This window comes from Mastigoproctus giganteus, chromosome 14, assembly GCF_048544385.1.
Source record: "Mastigoproctus giganteus isolate SK-2022 chromosome 14, ASM4854438v1, whole genome shotgun sequence".
NCBI lineage: Eukaryota > Metazoa > Arthropoda > Arachnida > Uropygi > Thelyphonidae > Mastigoproctus > Mastigoproctus giganteus.
This window is the reverse complement of record NC_143588.1, coordinates 57,651,650-57,668,281: the sequence shown is the minus strand read 5'-3', so window position 1 is coordinate 57,668,281 and position 16,632 is coordinate 57,651,650. Positions and strand designations below refer to the sequence as shown.

General features: G+C 36.7%; 1 protein-coding gene across 3 annotated transcripts in view; it reads right to left on the bottom strand.

Annotated features, from left to right (window-relative positions):
• The window catches only part of LOC150075148 (uncharacterized), a 210,342-nt gene extending 194,014 nt beyond the window's left edge, over nt 1-16,328 (bottom strand). For all 3 annotated transcript variants that reach the window (XM_090389119.1, XM_090389120.1, XM_090389121.1), the window contains exon 1: nt 15,938-16,328. In XM_090389119.1, the coding sequence (XP_090245245.1) occupies nt 15,938-16,073 (136 nt within the window). In that variant the 5' untranslated portion in view covers nt 16,074-16,328. The remainder of the gene's footprint in view (nt 1-15,937) is intronic.
• Between the last annotated feature and the right edge of the window lie 304 nt (nt 16,329-16,632).

Genomic DNA, 16,632 nt, shown 5'->3' with positions numbered 1-16,632 from the left:
ATATTTTTTCATTTCAAGTTTAAAAATTTTATTCAAAAGACCTTCCGCTGAACCAGCGACGAATTAAACCTTTAAAAAGCTACTCCATGCAACCAAGCGTCTTCCCAGCTAATATCATTTTCTGAAAAAGATACTTTGCAAGAGGGACGATCCCTGGACAATTCTAATATGCACATTAAAGGTATCCAGTTCCTTAAGCCAAAATAAGGTTTCTTTTCCGCTTGAAATAAAATTTTAATTGAGGTAAGGTAAGTAGATTGCGTCCTCATTCAAATTTAAACAATAGTAACAGATCCCTGACATCCCTATGGGCTTTGTTATCTATGCCAGCGATCCTCAGAGACAATCTACTCGACTTAAACTCTGTACACAAACGTGAATCAAGCAGGAAAGATAATCAATATTGCAAGCAACCAAAGATCAACAGGATGGGTTCTGTTGAATTCTAGACGAAAAGAACACCAATATCGCTATCTTCCGAGTAAGAATTTTATCTTCCTGTTTGTGTTTTTAGTTTCTCGTTGTATATATTGGCGCTATAATTTTTTTATTCTTCTCTCTCTCTCTCTCTCTCTCTCTCTCTCATGCAATTTATAAACATCGCTTCTGGCTTTTCCACTCCATATGGAAAAACCGAATTCGGAATGAAAGAGTACATTTTAACTATTTAATCAATTTTTGACTAAACGTTATCTATTTGCCCAACAAAACAGCAATACCGTTGAAACAGCCGCCAGAGCGAGGACACCTTCCTTTTTATTAAACAATAGCTATTTATTTTTCCTGATGTGCGGTTTATTTCATGCTTTTCATTACTAAAATAAGGCTAAACTTCAATGGGAGCGAATGAGATCATTAGGCATGACTTTTATATTTTTTTCTTCTCTTGGTTGTTGTTGTTTGGTTTTTAGGAGCATTAGCAACTAAGGCCATATTGCTCCGGAATATGCGGTGGTCATTCCCTGACCTTTCCGCATCCTCCATATTTGGTGGTGACGGGCTCGAACCCCGGTCTAATCAAGAAGCGTGTGGTACGCACTGCTGCTCCTTCCCACCTGGCTACGGAGACGCCTTCTTCTCTTGGCAGAGATCTGAAATGTTAAAAGAAAATGGCCGTATTTATCCTAATACTACTAAGTACATTCTTGCACCTAGGCCTCTAGTTTAGACTTTGTTTCAGAGCTGTACGAAAAACTACACTAAACGCCTCGTGTCCTTCATTGCCTGGCGCTCATTCATTGCTACAGCCTACAAGTAACCGCTTAGTTTTTTTCCCGTGTACCCCTTGATTCTTAAGAAATCATTGTTATCCTTAAGATTGCACAAGAACTTTTTTTGGTTTGTGTATTGAAAACCATTCATTCCAATTTTAATTTTAGTGGTTTCCAATTAGTGTAGTGCGAAACGTGCGCTAAAATAAACATAAAATTTTTAAAACGCGTCAGTAATTATAATTCGTGCACTGAATAAAGCTCGTACGTTGAATGAAACTCCTGTCTTCTGATTAAGAGTATTGAACTGCTGCAGGGCTAAATATCAATTTGTATGCAGATCCCAGAATTTTAACATCTCTTAGTTTACATTCATTTCTAAGTGGGATATTCGCTAAATCAGCTCGGAAAAAAGTTAATTACAAAGAATGTTTCGCATTGCAGTCCTTCATAAGGTACCCGCACAAAAGTAAAAGAAAAGCATAACTTTAAGAGCAGTTAAAAGTGCGGACGTTTAAAAACATCACAAGTTTAAAAATAAAACGTAACAACACAGTGGTCCCTTGCGTTTCTTTCATTAAAATCGTCTCGTCCTTCTCAATAAAGAGAAACATGTACAAAGAATTCACGTTAGGAAGAGAGAACTTAATGGCAAAAATTCTTTTAATTTAATTTCCATGTGTATAAACAGAACTTTACCTGTTCTATTATATTAATCAACAACAACAACAAAAAAAAATAAAAAACCCAAAGGATGCAGCGAATTTGACTGTTAAAATCTCACCTTTGTTATAGTTTAATGTCCATCTTATAAAATTTTCCATTATCGACCTTTCAATTTATTAGCTGCTTCCATTCTCGTGCCGCGTGAGGACCACTTCCGCAGGGCAACAACAGTATTTTCTACACTGTGACGTATTGTGACGTGTGCAACGTTGGCTCCACTGTGATTTATTATGACGCGTGCAACAACATTATCTTCACTAACATATTGATGTATATAACTGATGACCATATTATTTTCACTGTACGTATATGACGTGTACAACTTTTTAAGCAACAACATATTATCTTCACTGTGACGTGTGCAACTTTAAGCAATAGTATATTATCTTCACTGTGACGTGTGCAACTTTAAGCAATAGTATATTATCTTCACTGTGACGTGTGCAACTTTAAGAAATAGTATATTATCTTCACTGTGACGTGTGCAACTTTAAGCAATGGTATATTATCTTCACTGTGACGTGTGCAACTTTAAGCAATAGTATATTATCTTCACTGTGACGTGTGCAACTTTAAGCAATAGTATATTATCTTCACTGACGTGTGCAACTTTAAGCAATAGTATATTATCTTCACTGTGACGTGTGCAACTTTAAGCAATAGTATATTATCTTCACTGTGACGTGTGCAACTTTAAGCAATAGTATATTATCTTCACTGTGACGTGTGCAACTTTAAGCAATAGTATATTATCTTCACTGTGACGTGTGCAGCTTTAAGCAATAGTATATTATCTTCACTGTGACGTGTGCAACTTTAAGCAATAGTATATTATCTTCACTGTGACGTATTATGGCGTGTGCAACTTTTAAGCAACAACATATTATCTTCACTGTGACGTATTATGGCGTGTGCACAGGAAATTTTAAACAGGAAATTGGAGATATGTTTAATTTGCCGCTTCATTCCTATGCGCCTTTCTAATACACTAAACAATAAGGGAAAATAAAACAGTGACATTATCCCCCCCCCCCCTTGTTTCCTCTGATTTTCTTCGATCTATCGATTTCTTGTCAATAGCAAAACTTTTCCAGAACTTTCCTCCTCTTCATTGTCGGACTAACGACATCTGTCGTGAACCCTCAACTATCTCTCTCCAACTCGACTTTTCTCTTTTCTTGGCGAAATGAAAAAAAAAAAAAAAAGTGGTCCATTTCGGAAATAAACGCACCGAGGCGGACAACAGGATTGTATACATGCGCGGATTCTATCTTCCACTTTTGGCTACATGCCATGATCATAAATCAAATGGATCGGGGAAATGGGTGTACCATAAATGTCTTGTCTTTCCACCTTCTTCAGACATCCTTCCTTCTATCCTTTGACGGAAGCAGAGGGGTTTGCCAGATAAGAAAGTTTAGCTTCTTAGACGTGGAGGTTATCCAAGTGTCTTCAGGTGTCACTGGTAACTGTTTTATGAAAAATGGATTTAATTTGGTACTTTTTAAATATATAAAAAATGAATAATAAAATTTTCCCCTTATATTTTATGAATTTCCGTTTATAATCTCTACGGCCTGGAGACCAATAAAAATCAAAAATCGGGAAAAAATTAAAAATCCAAAGTAATACGCAAAATTACAAAGAATTTGGTTTCGATTCTCTTGCATCGATTGTAAATGTTTTTGGACATTGAAAATGGTTTCTAATTTCAAGATTTATTCAATTCGTATGACGCATTTAGAATCCCTCATCTGCGTGTTTGATAATACTCTGTTCTAAAATTTCTGTATTGACTAGGCCAATTTATCAAAACTACCGGGAATATATTTAATGTCTAAGCCTTCCGCGAGGTCAAACTATAGAAAGTGTTTGTGTTTTGATTACTTTATCTGCTCTCAGCCTTAGGGAAGTGTTGAAGTTGGTTCTCCAACTTACAAGTTCGTTAAATTATTCTAAATTTAGAGTTCTCAAGTTGTTTGCTCACCTAATACGTTATGACAACGATGAATTTTAGGGATGATGAAAATTAGTAAGTATCTTTCTCTTAAGTTACATTATTCTTTAAATTATATACAAGACACCTCCTTAAAAGTTTTTATCATCTTAAAAATGCATTGGGTGTTGCATAATTTATGTACTAGAAGGTACTTCGATCACCGTTGAATGGAAGAATTCCTTCACTCTACTTTTCACGTTAAAATTTTAATTTAAAGATGTATTTTAGATTCTTTTATGCAATTATCTATAAAATTCCTAATTTTCTCTGATATTATGGATAGTAGAGCGGACACTTAATTTATTTGCTTGTCATCTGTTGTGATTCGTGCAGCACGTGACCCATTTAAAATTTCAAAACTTAATAATGTATCGTTTTTACTGTGATGTAGTTTTTTTTTTTTTTTTTTCTTTTTAACAGAGAATTGGAAGTATGTTTATGCCTTATTCATATTGTTGGATTGCCCAAGAGCCAAAATATTGTATATTTGATACTGGAACACTAAAATCAGAGTAAAAGCAGATAATTACTATAAAAATTTATTTATAATTCAAAAGTAGTATTGGCAATAATAAGAATCAAGGCCGGAAAAGGCGTTGTGTTGCCCCCGTTTTTTGTTATCAGTTTACTAAATACATTTAAAAAACCTTAATACTATGATTTAAAAATAAAACTTGTTGCTGTTAAAAAGGGATAAAACTGGGTGAGGATGTAAGCATTGATAAACTGATGGCCATTTCGATGGGCTCTTCTCTTTAATAATAATGATCGAGAGTACTTGGGGATAGTAAGAAAGACGGAGACAGACTAGAGTGTTTCAAAGAGATGAATTACACCGACAAGTAATTAACACAGTCTTTTTAATTAACCTTTAACAGATTCAATTAGCTGTCGAAGGCTATTTGCGTTTATAAGAAGCAGAGGCTTGACGGAAAGAAATATTTATCAAAGCTATTCTTTTATATGGATTAAAGTGCTATTAGCTACCAGCAGGAGATTAAGCGGATTCCCGGCTTGGACGCATTTTTTAAATCTTACGCCAGCCATGACATAAATACTCAGGTGTAAGGAATGTCAGGTTTGAAAAAATCTTTTTCATGGAAGATAATTAAGATGATGCGTGGATGTCTTAATAATGCACAACTATTGTGAAAGAATATGAAGTAAATACTTTGACTATTATTCGTAAACAATAGATGGGAATGCATCGTATTTTCATATGCTCAGTTTTTGTTTTTGAAGTATTTTTTATAATTTTCATCGGAGAAATATGGCCTTAGTTGCTAATGCTCCTAAAAACCAAATAAAAACAAAACAAACAAAACAATTTTCATGATGTTAATTATTTTTTCCTTTTATTTATTTCATAATAATAAAATTTTAAAATTTACTTATTTTATAAAATTATGTTTCTTATGTTTGTAAATTATATTCGTATATTTTTTTTTTCATTAAATAAGTTCTTCAGTTAATTAGCTCTTATCTTAACTGATTGCAAGCTTCCAGTAGGCATCATCCCCGATCTCAACTTAAAAGTAAATATCCTCTCGGAGTGCCCCAAATATCTGGTACTTCTGTTAGTTTTCCGAAGCGCGAAAAGAAATAACATTAAATTCACCATCCATCAAGGTTTCTCACGTGACCCCGAAGTGTAGCCAGCACTTTAAGCTCCCCAGTATACAGCCTGTGATTCGAGCAGGTGGCATCGAGTTTCCGCGAACCTCTCCAGACAATGCTTCACAAGAAGTGAAAGACCTCGTACAATAAAGACTTCCCAGAATCCCAAAGGAGCATCTTTGTAATTCTTAAAGAAATCTTTAAGAAGTAAGGTGAATTCCATATCCCCTTGAACCTTTTTTTCCTGCTATCCCCTCGCCTGTTCGATAACGCATACGAATCATCCCACATCAGCGCAGGACTTATTCTAAGTATCATTCTAATGATTAATTTTTTAAGAAAATTTAGATTAAGCGTCTGTCATTAATTAAGTGACTCGCTCAGAAAATGTCATTAATTAAGTGAACCACTCTATAAAAATAAAAGATCAAAATATATAAATAAAAACATTAATAAAAAAAACTCCTTTTTATCTCGCTATGACAGTGCTCACTGATAGTCAGCCGTCGGAGAGTGTATTGAACCATTGAGGTTAATTATTATGAGGGCATACTTGGACTAGGGATAGGTTCCTTTAGACTGGAGAAGAGGCAACATGTCGCCAATACATAAAAGCAGTTCTAAGAGTGAAGTCGGTAACTATAGACCGATAGTATCACTTCATTGGTAGGGAAAATCTTAGAGGCAATGATTAAAAGTGCAATCCAGGGACGGTTAAATAGAACTGGCATTCTGAAGGACAAACAACATAGTTTTGTTAAGGCAAAATCGTGTTTAACTAACCTAGTAAGCTATTTTGACAAAGTTACTTTTGAGCTGGATGTAGGGAACAATTTCGACACAGTTTATTTGGATTTTAGCAAAGCATTTGACTCAGTTCCTCATGAGAGGTTACTATATAAGGTGGAATACTTTGGGATTACTGGAAAGATTCTAAGATGGGTGGCTGCAGGGTAGAAGGCAGAGGGTTTTGATTAATGGATATTGTTCAGGTTGATGTAACGTCAGAAGTGGGGTCCCGTAAGAATCGGTTCTTCGACCACTGTCGTTTCCCATTATTATAAACGATATCGACGAAGGGATAGAGGGCGTGATGTCAATATTTGCAGACGACGTAAAGATTAGTAGAGACGTTAATGATCAGTGCTAAGAATCAGTGCTGTTCAAGTCATCCCCTTGAGGATGACTTGAAAAGCATGGTCAGAAAAATGGCAGTTATGTTTTAATACAGAAAATGCAAATTCTTATACTTCGGAAATAGCAACTGCAAATTAATTTCTATACTTGGTGGGGTTGAATTAAAAACATTAAAGGAACAAAGGGAGCTGGGAGTTACAATGCGAGCAGATATGAAGTTTTCCGTGTAGCGTAAACATGCGACCAGGTAAGCCCATGATGTCCTATCGATGGTTTATTGAACGTTATTCTATAGAGATAGAGAGGTTATAATCCCACTGTATAAGGCAATTGTAAGACCGCATTTGGAATACTGTGTTCAGGCATGGAGACCTCATCTGACAAAAGACATTTAACTTTTTGAAAGGGTACAAAAACGGGCAGCTCGTGAGATCACGAATGAATGAAATTTTCACTGTTATAAAGAATTCCAGAACTAGGGGCCATAAATTCATATTAAGAGGAAGAAGTTTAGACTAGATTGTAGGAAGTTTTCTTTAGTAAGCGAGTCGTTGATTATTGGAACAAATTGCCTCCGCATGTAGTTAAGGCTGACAGAGTGAAGAAAGTAAAGGGTCAACTGGATAGTTACCTTCTTGAGGAGGGAAGTGCATAATTTGTTTCTTTTCTTTTTTTTTGCCCATGCATCAAAAGCCTGTGGCTTCCCTGCATTATTTGACTAATAGTGTCCCCTCCTCTCTCTCTATTTATTCCCTCTCTCTTTCTCACTCTCTCTCTTTTTATCCTTACTTCATCTGTCTATTTATCCTTTGCCCTTTCTCTCGATCTGTCTGTTTATCCTTTCTCGCTCTCGAACTGTGTATTTATCCTTGTCCTCTCTCTGTTTAATCTGTAGACTAAATAATAGACTAAATCTGTCTATTTATCTTTCGCTCTCTCTTTCTGTCTCTGTCTGTCTGTCTGTCTGTCTCTCTCTCTCTCTCTCTCTCTCTCTCTCTCTCACACACACATCTGTCTGTTTCTTTCTCTCGATCTGTCTGTTTATCATTCTCTCATATGTCTGTTCTCTTTGTCTGTTTTTCTCTCTCTCTCTCTCTCTCTCGATCTTTCTATTTATCCTTATTCTCTCCCTCTCTGTCCGCCCTATTCTCTCTCTCTCTCTCTCTCGATCCGTCTATTTATATCCTATTTCGTTCTATTCCCTCTCTGTCTATCTATCTATTTATCCTTCTCTCTCTCTCTCCATATACAGTCGCAACAATGCCCTCGTTATGAAGCCCACATTTCGAATACATCACGTGTTAACTGTAATTTTATGTTTCATTTGTTCCCTGATGGACGGCCGTACTTAATAAAATTGCAGCTTTGTTAATAAACATCTTTTAGTTCTCCCAGTCTGTTTCATTAACAATGTCATAACGGTTTTTCTCTTTACTACTCTTCTGATCATTGTGTATTTTACTCCAATCAATTTAATGTGCAGCACGTGGAATGAACGTTCCCTACCGACTAATATTCAGTAAAGTGCTAAGTTATAAATACAGAGACAGTCTTCGCAATACTATTGTCCCCTGATAAACAGACTGCACTTTTTACAACGCGAGACTCATTCTTTATGTTGTACATTGTACTTGAAAGAAACGGCACTTAATGTCCTACTTCATTCTGAAAGGTTATCATTTTGGTGATGACTAAGCATTATTTAAGACGGGATGAGGGGGAAGAAACACATAAAGACACATCCAGTCAACGTACTCAGGAAGTCGCGAGCTAGATGCTGCCGTTATTGCAGTAAAGCAGCTCGTTTCATCGGACTGACCACAAAAGTTGATGGTACTAAAGCATTTATTGTTCATCTGTAGTGAATTTTCATTTTCGTATTAATAAAAGATTGGAAATGCTTCTAGATGTACGCCACGGATGTGTGGTAACACGCGTGTTCGAAGCTTGCACGCTGCTTGTTCAAACGTATACGACGTCACAAAAAAAATGGCGCCGTTATTCACTGGGCTCAGCGTGTGGCTGCCATAAAACGACTTTTCTAATGCTTCTCTTGCCGTATGGTTATTTTAAATATTAGATATATAAAAATTCATAAAATGTACAGTACTATATAATATTCATACCCTTTTATATGAAACAGTAAAAATGCGTTTAAAGAACAGTAGAGGGCGTACTGGTGACGTAAGACTTTGACACCTATGTATATTAAAAAGTATTTGTTTATTTTTGGTTACAAAATGCGTTATCACTTCGACATTTTCTATTTTCTTTATAACAAAGACTTTCCATGGCGTATTCGGAACTACTCATTGAATCGGAAACTCATGAATAAAACAAGTCATTAGAGATTTTCCGCATGACAGATAGCAAAATTTGTATTAGATTACTTCTTCAATGTGCTTTGCGATTTTTAGAGGAAGCATCTGCTTGTATTCTGCCTTTCTCCTTTGGTGCTGGTTTTCCTACTATCCTTTCATCTGTACAGGTTTTACTGAATTTATTTCATTATTATAAAAAACGTGATCATTTCCTCAGTACAAATTAACTTAGTTTCTTATTCGGAAAAAAAAAAGGAAATCATGTTGATATCAGGCGGTTTGTCTCTCTCTCTCTCAGAATGGATAAATATAGATTTCACCAGCCAGGTTATTCGCATAACAGTTTCTACGTCTCTATAGTTTATTCTATAAATTACGTTTTTTTTCTTTGATTGAAGGCATTTGTTTTCCCTAATAAATCAGACACATCAAGGTTTATTGTATCTGCTCCACTGCTTTGCGTTAAAAATAATAATTATCGAGTTTAAGTAATACGAGGGGATATCGAAAAGTTCGTACCCTGACCTAGATAAAATATCAGTAAGAAGATGCCGTTTTTAATATAAGTTGTCTACATATTCAGTAACTGGCATGTAAAATTTCATTCCCGTAGGTGATCGTACTCCAGTAGTGGAATCAGGAATCTGAGGAAGGGCGCTATGGTTGACAAAGTGGAGTATCGAGCAGTGATCAAGTTCCTGCATTTTGCAGGGCAAGAAAGCTCAAGAAATTGACGAAGAGATGAAAGCTCTGTATGGGCAGAATTTTCCATCCTATGACACTACAAAAAAATGGAAACGGGTTTTCCAGTGCGGTCGTACAAGTGTCTTTGACGAGCCAAGAGAAGGAAGGCCATCAACATCCACAGACAGTGAGACGGTTGCAAAGGTTGAGCAGCTGGTGATGAGTGACAGACGTGTGACAATTAATTTAATCGCAAATGCAGTGGTAATTAGTTATGGGTCTGCCCACAGCATTTTACATGACCATCTGCACATGTCTAAGGTCTCTGCACGATGGGTTCCAAGATTGTTGACGCCTTTGCAGAAGCAATGCCGAATGCAATGTTTTCGCATTGCATTTATGTAATGCGGATATTGAGAACTTTTTTGATCGGTTGGTGACAAATGACGAATGCTGGGTGTACAGTGAAGAAACCATTGCATGGACGCCGCTTTAATTCGTCTCAGGAAGTCATCAATGAAGTGGAATTGTGGTTTCAGGCAAAACATGCGGACTTCTATGATCAAGGCATTAAACAACTGATCCATAGATGGGAGAAATGTGTTACTATACATGGAGAGTATATAGAAAAACATTGAAGTTCCTGTGAAGTTTAAACTTTCTAGGGCTATTATTTCTAGGTAAGGGTCAAACTTTTTGATACCCGTCTTATTACTTAAACTGTGTCATCTTAAAAATTAGTATCATACACTCCGTGCCATTGGAATCGCAGCGCCAAGAAGAAATGATCGGAAGCGCATACAAATCAGCAATCGGATGAGTACACGAGATGTTCAAATGATTAAACAACAGGACCAATTGGGAAGAAGCTTCGGCCGTTGTAAAAATGAACGCAGAAATCGTAAGAGTTAAAAACAACGCGTGTGTGATGCAATTAACAGTCCTCTGTCTCAGAAGAACCGACTTCACGCGCGGTCGGCACACGCTTAATTTTTTTCTATGCTTCTATACTTTCATTTACATATTCACTGCGCTTCTGAGCAATATTCTCTTGCTTTAAGAGAATCCTTAGTGTTCCCAGAGATTTTAGAGCCCTTTCTGTGGGACGACCTCCTTCCTCTTTACCATAAAACTTTTAAGATGTGGTCACATTCACTGCTTTAAAAGCGAGAATGAACTCATAAAGTGGCTTGAAATGATGTATTAACCTACATGAAATGATCGGGAAACTGATAAGGGATTCGGAGACTTTGCCCTCATAGATGCCATAAAAACATACTCGCCTGAAAAAAGTTCATAAATACCTCGTAAAAGTTAACTTAACTGAAAATGCTTTTACTATATGAAACTAGACTGTACGTAAATACATATTAATGTATGGTTATTGGTGAAGTGGCGCTTTTCTCTCATCAATGTTTGGAAAAGACCTGGGTTCAAATCCTCTCGTCCTTCGAAGAACCAGAGTGAGTTGATCTCTGAAATGAGTAGCGCGATTCTCCGGAAATCGGATAATTGATCTCACAAAAGAGTAAATCCAACCATAAAATCTGCTCTCAATTTTCGGAATAATGCGCAATAATACATTATTGTGATATAACTGCGCATTATTATTTCTAAAGATTGTATAAAGTTATAGAAACTCCTTAGTTTCTTTTTAGAGTCATATTAAAGTGTATATGATTATGCTAATTGTAAGACTCTCTTAACTAGTTGTAAACATGTATAGTATCTTATGTGGGATGGCACCTGAACTTGAGTTCAACTCCGCCTTTGTACACTGTGATAGTTACAGATCACTGTAACAGACCAGAAATGTGTGTATTGTTATGTTTGTGTTGTTTAGTTGTCTCTGGCCTCTTTGTCACCTGGAAAGCCTGCCCAATGTCCGTCTACAATACAGGGAGGTGGGCCACAACTACGCCTGTAATGTGGCGGACCTCGAGTAGCTCGTACTGAATGCCCAAAACGAGTTTGGGATCATTCAAAGGGGAAAAAAAAGTTGTCGAATTCTTATAATTCTTATGATCGATTCCGAACCGAAGTCTTTGGTCGGCCAGGTTACGTGACACGTGCGGAAAATTAATCGCTATAAAACAAAACGAGAACGCAGGCACCCGCATAAAACACACGTTTATCTTGTTTAAGGTTTTTATTTAAGTTATAAAATGAGTCATTTATACACACGCCCTACATAGCTATGGTGGTAGCCCACCTGTACTAATACTTATTGTGAGAGAGAGAGAGAGAGATAGAGAGAGAGAGTTTATAATTTATTTTTCTAGGTATGGTGTGTAATAGATTTCATCTTCTGCCTCAATGAATCTTCCGCAGTTTGAGTAGAATAGGTTAGTAAGAAGTTTTGTACTTTGTAAATAAATCACATCAGCTTTTTCCTCTGAAAAAGCTTCTTCGATCTGGTTTGGTTGGACATCTTGTTGGGTAACGATTTGGAAAATTTGAAACGGTTTTTATCAGCAACACGGTTCACATATTCCTTTGAAAATTAGCCTTTTCGATTCCAGGAATGACGTTAAAGACTTCTGTAAACACTGAATAGGATCCTTTGTCTGACCCTTCTCTTTCGCTGATATACAGAGGACAGCGATGTGAGAAATATTCCTTATAATGATCCTGAAGATCTTCACTGCTCGTAAGAATCTTCAGAAATGCAGTAGCGGAATAAAAAAATAAAATAAAATAATTCGAATTTCCAATAGCAAGACATACTTTCTTATTTTAAATTACCAATTTCAGATAAGAAAATATTCCGAGCATCAAACGACCCTGATTATCATTTTGCTGATTTTGAAAGCCTGTTACGAAGATAAAAATGTATTTTTTCTCTTTCTAAAAAAAAATCTTTTATCGAAAAAGATCTTCGATGCCACAGAGACAAGGAATTGCTGACTCCGACATATTCCCATTAGTAAACTTAATGGACTACATTCTTTGCCTTCTTTCCAGTTATTGATTTCAAATATAAAAAAAATCCCATCTTAACTTCCGGCAGAAAAAATCGACAGTATTCAAAATTAAGCAAAATCCAATGGACAGTTGCGAATAAATCAGAAATTCAGAAAGAAATACGGAATAAATGCTGAAAATAACAATATAATACAGAAGAAACAGAAAATTCTGAAGAATGCTCGTTATTTTAATATTTCTCAGTATTTATAATAAAAACTAAATCTTTCATAATGGCTATAATAAAACTGTATTAAATTTGTGTGCCATCAGAAGCATTCTATAGGTTGTGTGACCAAAGAACTTATAAAAACTGGTACCTAACTAGTGGTGCATGCTGTCGTATAGTTTAAATGATGGCTATTTCTGTAGCACACATGTTAATGGAATGCTTTCCTCATAACAAGAGATATTCTCCACTGGCACGCTATCTGAATCACGCACGTTAGTTTTCAGCTTTAGCTTTACCCATTAGGGTGCAGTGAATGGTTACAACAACCAGTATCTTCCTGTAAATCGAAAATTACAAGTTCTGCATTCTATTTATCAGTGCTGTTGCTAAATAGATTAATGATATACGTGTCAGTTAGCGTCTACATTAGTATGTATTGCTAAATACATTGTTTTATAGTCAGAACGTGTCCCATTCTTTATTTAAGGTAGCCTGAAATAAAGAAGATAACTTATATCGAGGTTAGTTAAAGCACCAAAATAACTGTCATTTGTTCATTGCATAAAATTGGCGTACTATGGCCACAGATGCCGATGCGTCTAATAAATCCCCAAACAAACAACAGCTACATAAAATAACTTTACGTTTTATAACTAATATTACTGTTTTCTTGTCAATTTTAATTGCTTCTTTGCCAGTGTAGTGGCATCCATTTTAAACAGCCTGTTTGTCTTTATTTGTGACCGGAGAAACATTTAACGGCCTTTGCACTCAGAGTTGAGTTAGTCAGTCTCAGTTTGACGGTTTCCTTTTTTCCCCTCCAGTCTGCACACTGGTCCATGAAGAAAAATTCGAAAACTTCATTATTCACCTCATGGTACACACAAAATAAAACGCAATTTAACGACATGATATGCTAACACCTCATGGTCTTAATTCCCTCGGCTTAAATATTAAAACAAACATATGAGTCTTTCAAAAGATTAGCATCTCTTTTAGCGTACTTAATGTATATAATTAAATGATATTTGACTTCGCGGAAGAGAATTTTCAGCTTTTATCTTCTTTCAATCAATTTCTTGTTTCTAATAAAATTAAGCACTCGCTACCTGCTACTTAAAGGTGCCATTTTCGTTTTGCTGATGATAAACAGCGAGGATACCTTTCCTTCTTGGTAAGGGAAACTGGTATATCGTATAACCTAGAAAAGTTGGCTTAGAAAACTAAGCTAAATATTTCTTACATACATTTCTAAATTCTTCTGGATGATTTGAGAGGTTATTGATTAGTTATATAATTGGTCTGTTAATACTGGGGTATCTGTCCCAAAATTACAAGAAACTTATGAAGAAGACAGCTATTTTACTTAAGATTCTACAGGGAAATGTTTATAAATGCGTTGCAGAAGTGCTGCGGGATATTCACAAACAGCCGAAGAAGGCGGATCAATAATCTCTTGTGACAAAGAAGAGACCTATGAAAAGGTTCTTGTCTTCTAGATATTCAACTATTCAGGCTTCGTTTGTAGCAAGTGGACTTGTCTTAGTGAATTTGTTACTGTTCGGTTTATTTTGAGGCTGAAGTTTTTTTTGTTGTTTAGGGCTTCTCGGGGATGGGGGGCCTTGAACAGACTGGAATGGAATTTCCGCGAATTCGTGGTGTCTCTCGAAATCATTGATTCTGAAGATATTCCGTTGTAGTCGTAAAAGGCGGTACAGCCATCTTTATCAGTAGTCAATGATCACTGGTTTGTGTACCCGTGCCTGTCCATGATTTCATTTCCCCGGCGTGCAAAACTTAATAAAAAATAAAAGGCATGCAGACTTTCTTGCGGAAAAGCGCTTTGTTACCCCTGTAAATCGCGCTTCTCTGTGTATCTTCCACGTATGTGTGTGTGCTGTGTTCTTATGGAAGTCTTATATCATAGACTTTTTGACCGGAATGTTTTCATCATATTATTCGCCCACGTTTAGCACATTTTTTATACTTTTTTTTATCTACAACCTCTAAATATTAATTATTTTTATAAAACTCACTATGTATATGCTTAATTGTTGCTTGGAAATCCTAATTCTCATGTTCTGTTTAATCTAATACATCAAATGATTTTCTGTAGTTACGAGTCTTCCTCTCTGTTAAACTAAACGAAGTTTTTATGCCCAGGAATGCCCCCTTATCCTATTTTGGGAAAGGTTTTGCTATTTCTAAGAAATAATTAGCTGATTCACTGAATAAGATAAAGCATTGAAGCAGATATCTAGCGGGAATGGACATACATTTGCGGACATAATACATACAAAGTTCTCTGAATGTATTTGTTTTACAAGAATGAGTGAGTGCCTCCTTTTAAACAACATTTCTTTCAAATTAGTGTTGAGAAACAACAGATTTTTTTTCAGCGATCGTTAAGTTGTTAGAAACAAACAAAGAATTAATTTTTCTGCGCGTTTGTTGTTTGTTTGTTATTTGGTTTTTAGGAGCATTAGCAACTAAGGCCATATTGCTCCGGAGATATGCGCTGGTCATTCCCTGACCTTTCCGCATCCTCCATATTTGGTTAGCACGGGCTCGAACCCCGGTCTAATCAAGAAGCGTGTGCTACGCACTGCTGCTCCTGCCCACCTAGCTACGGAGACGCCTTTTTCTGCGCGTATTTAATGCTTTCTTCACTGTAGCTTGTACTTCGTTAGCATCATGATCTATCTACGTTACCACAGTATCATGTATCTGTAAATTGCGTGTCTGTTGTGGTTTATTGGTCTTATATGTGGGATGAAAAACCAGAGTTTCCGAGAATAACAACACTGTCCATATGGATTTAATACTAGATGAAGGTATTGAACAACACAGTGCTTTCTCGTCTCCCTTCATCTCCAAGTGATGAGGGTGGTAAGAATTATAAAATATATCGGGAACTTTTTTAATGTAGGAAAATGGGCGGATTACGATCTCTACTTCCGAAAGATCGAAAGTAGACATTTTTTTTTCAGTGTTGTAACTTCACATGGTTTAATTAAAATTACATATTATTCAACAAAGAAAAACAAAAAAAAGTCAAATTTTTTAATGTTGCAGCGTGTATAGAAGAAGGTAGAGATAAACATACCATTTGTAGTCAGACATCCTCTGATGAAGTAAACCAGCACACACATCTGATAAATTCCGCTTGCAATACTACTTCCAGTGGCGCCAGCATGCCATCTAGTGCTACTGCTGCCGCTCCGCAAGAAACGACTGGCCATTTCAGCGTGGTGTCCGAATGATCAACAAGCCGCAGAGCTCAATATCCACGTCGACTGCAAAATGCGACTGAATGCGCTTAAAGTGTACAAGTGATGTGACCACACAGTCGGAGAGGAAAACTTTAGAACAACAGATAAGGCGCGTGCACCCTTCCGCAATACAGAATTGCTCTGTCCGATAAAAGAAATATCAGCATGCACGGAGAGAGAGAAAAATACGCGGGCACCGCGGCATGCAGCTTGAAAATTGGCCGTTCCACGTTCCCCGACAACTCTACACCATTCGGAGTAAACCACGTGCTACCGAGCGTTTCGATCGATTGTTGCGTAAGCCGGGACTTAGCCTGCTGCCATTGGTCGGGCGATCGCTTGTGCCGTTTAGCGGTCATGTGACCGCCTGACGTAATGTTGATACGGATCTTCCCGCGCCGTACAGGTGGTACTCGCCATCAACAGCATGTAAGGTTCTGCCCCACATTCCCGCACGTGCATGTGTATGCAGGGAAAACACGCTCCCGGCAACTCCCCTAAGTTATAAATACTTCGTAAAGTAATATCT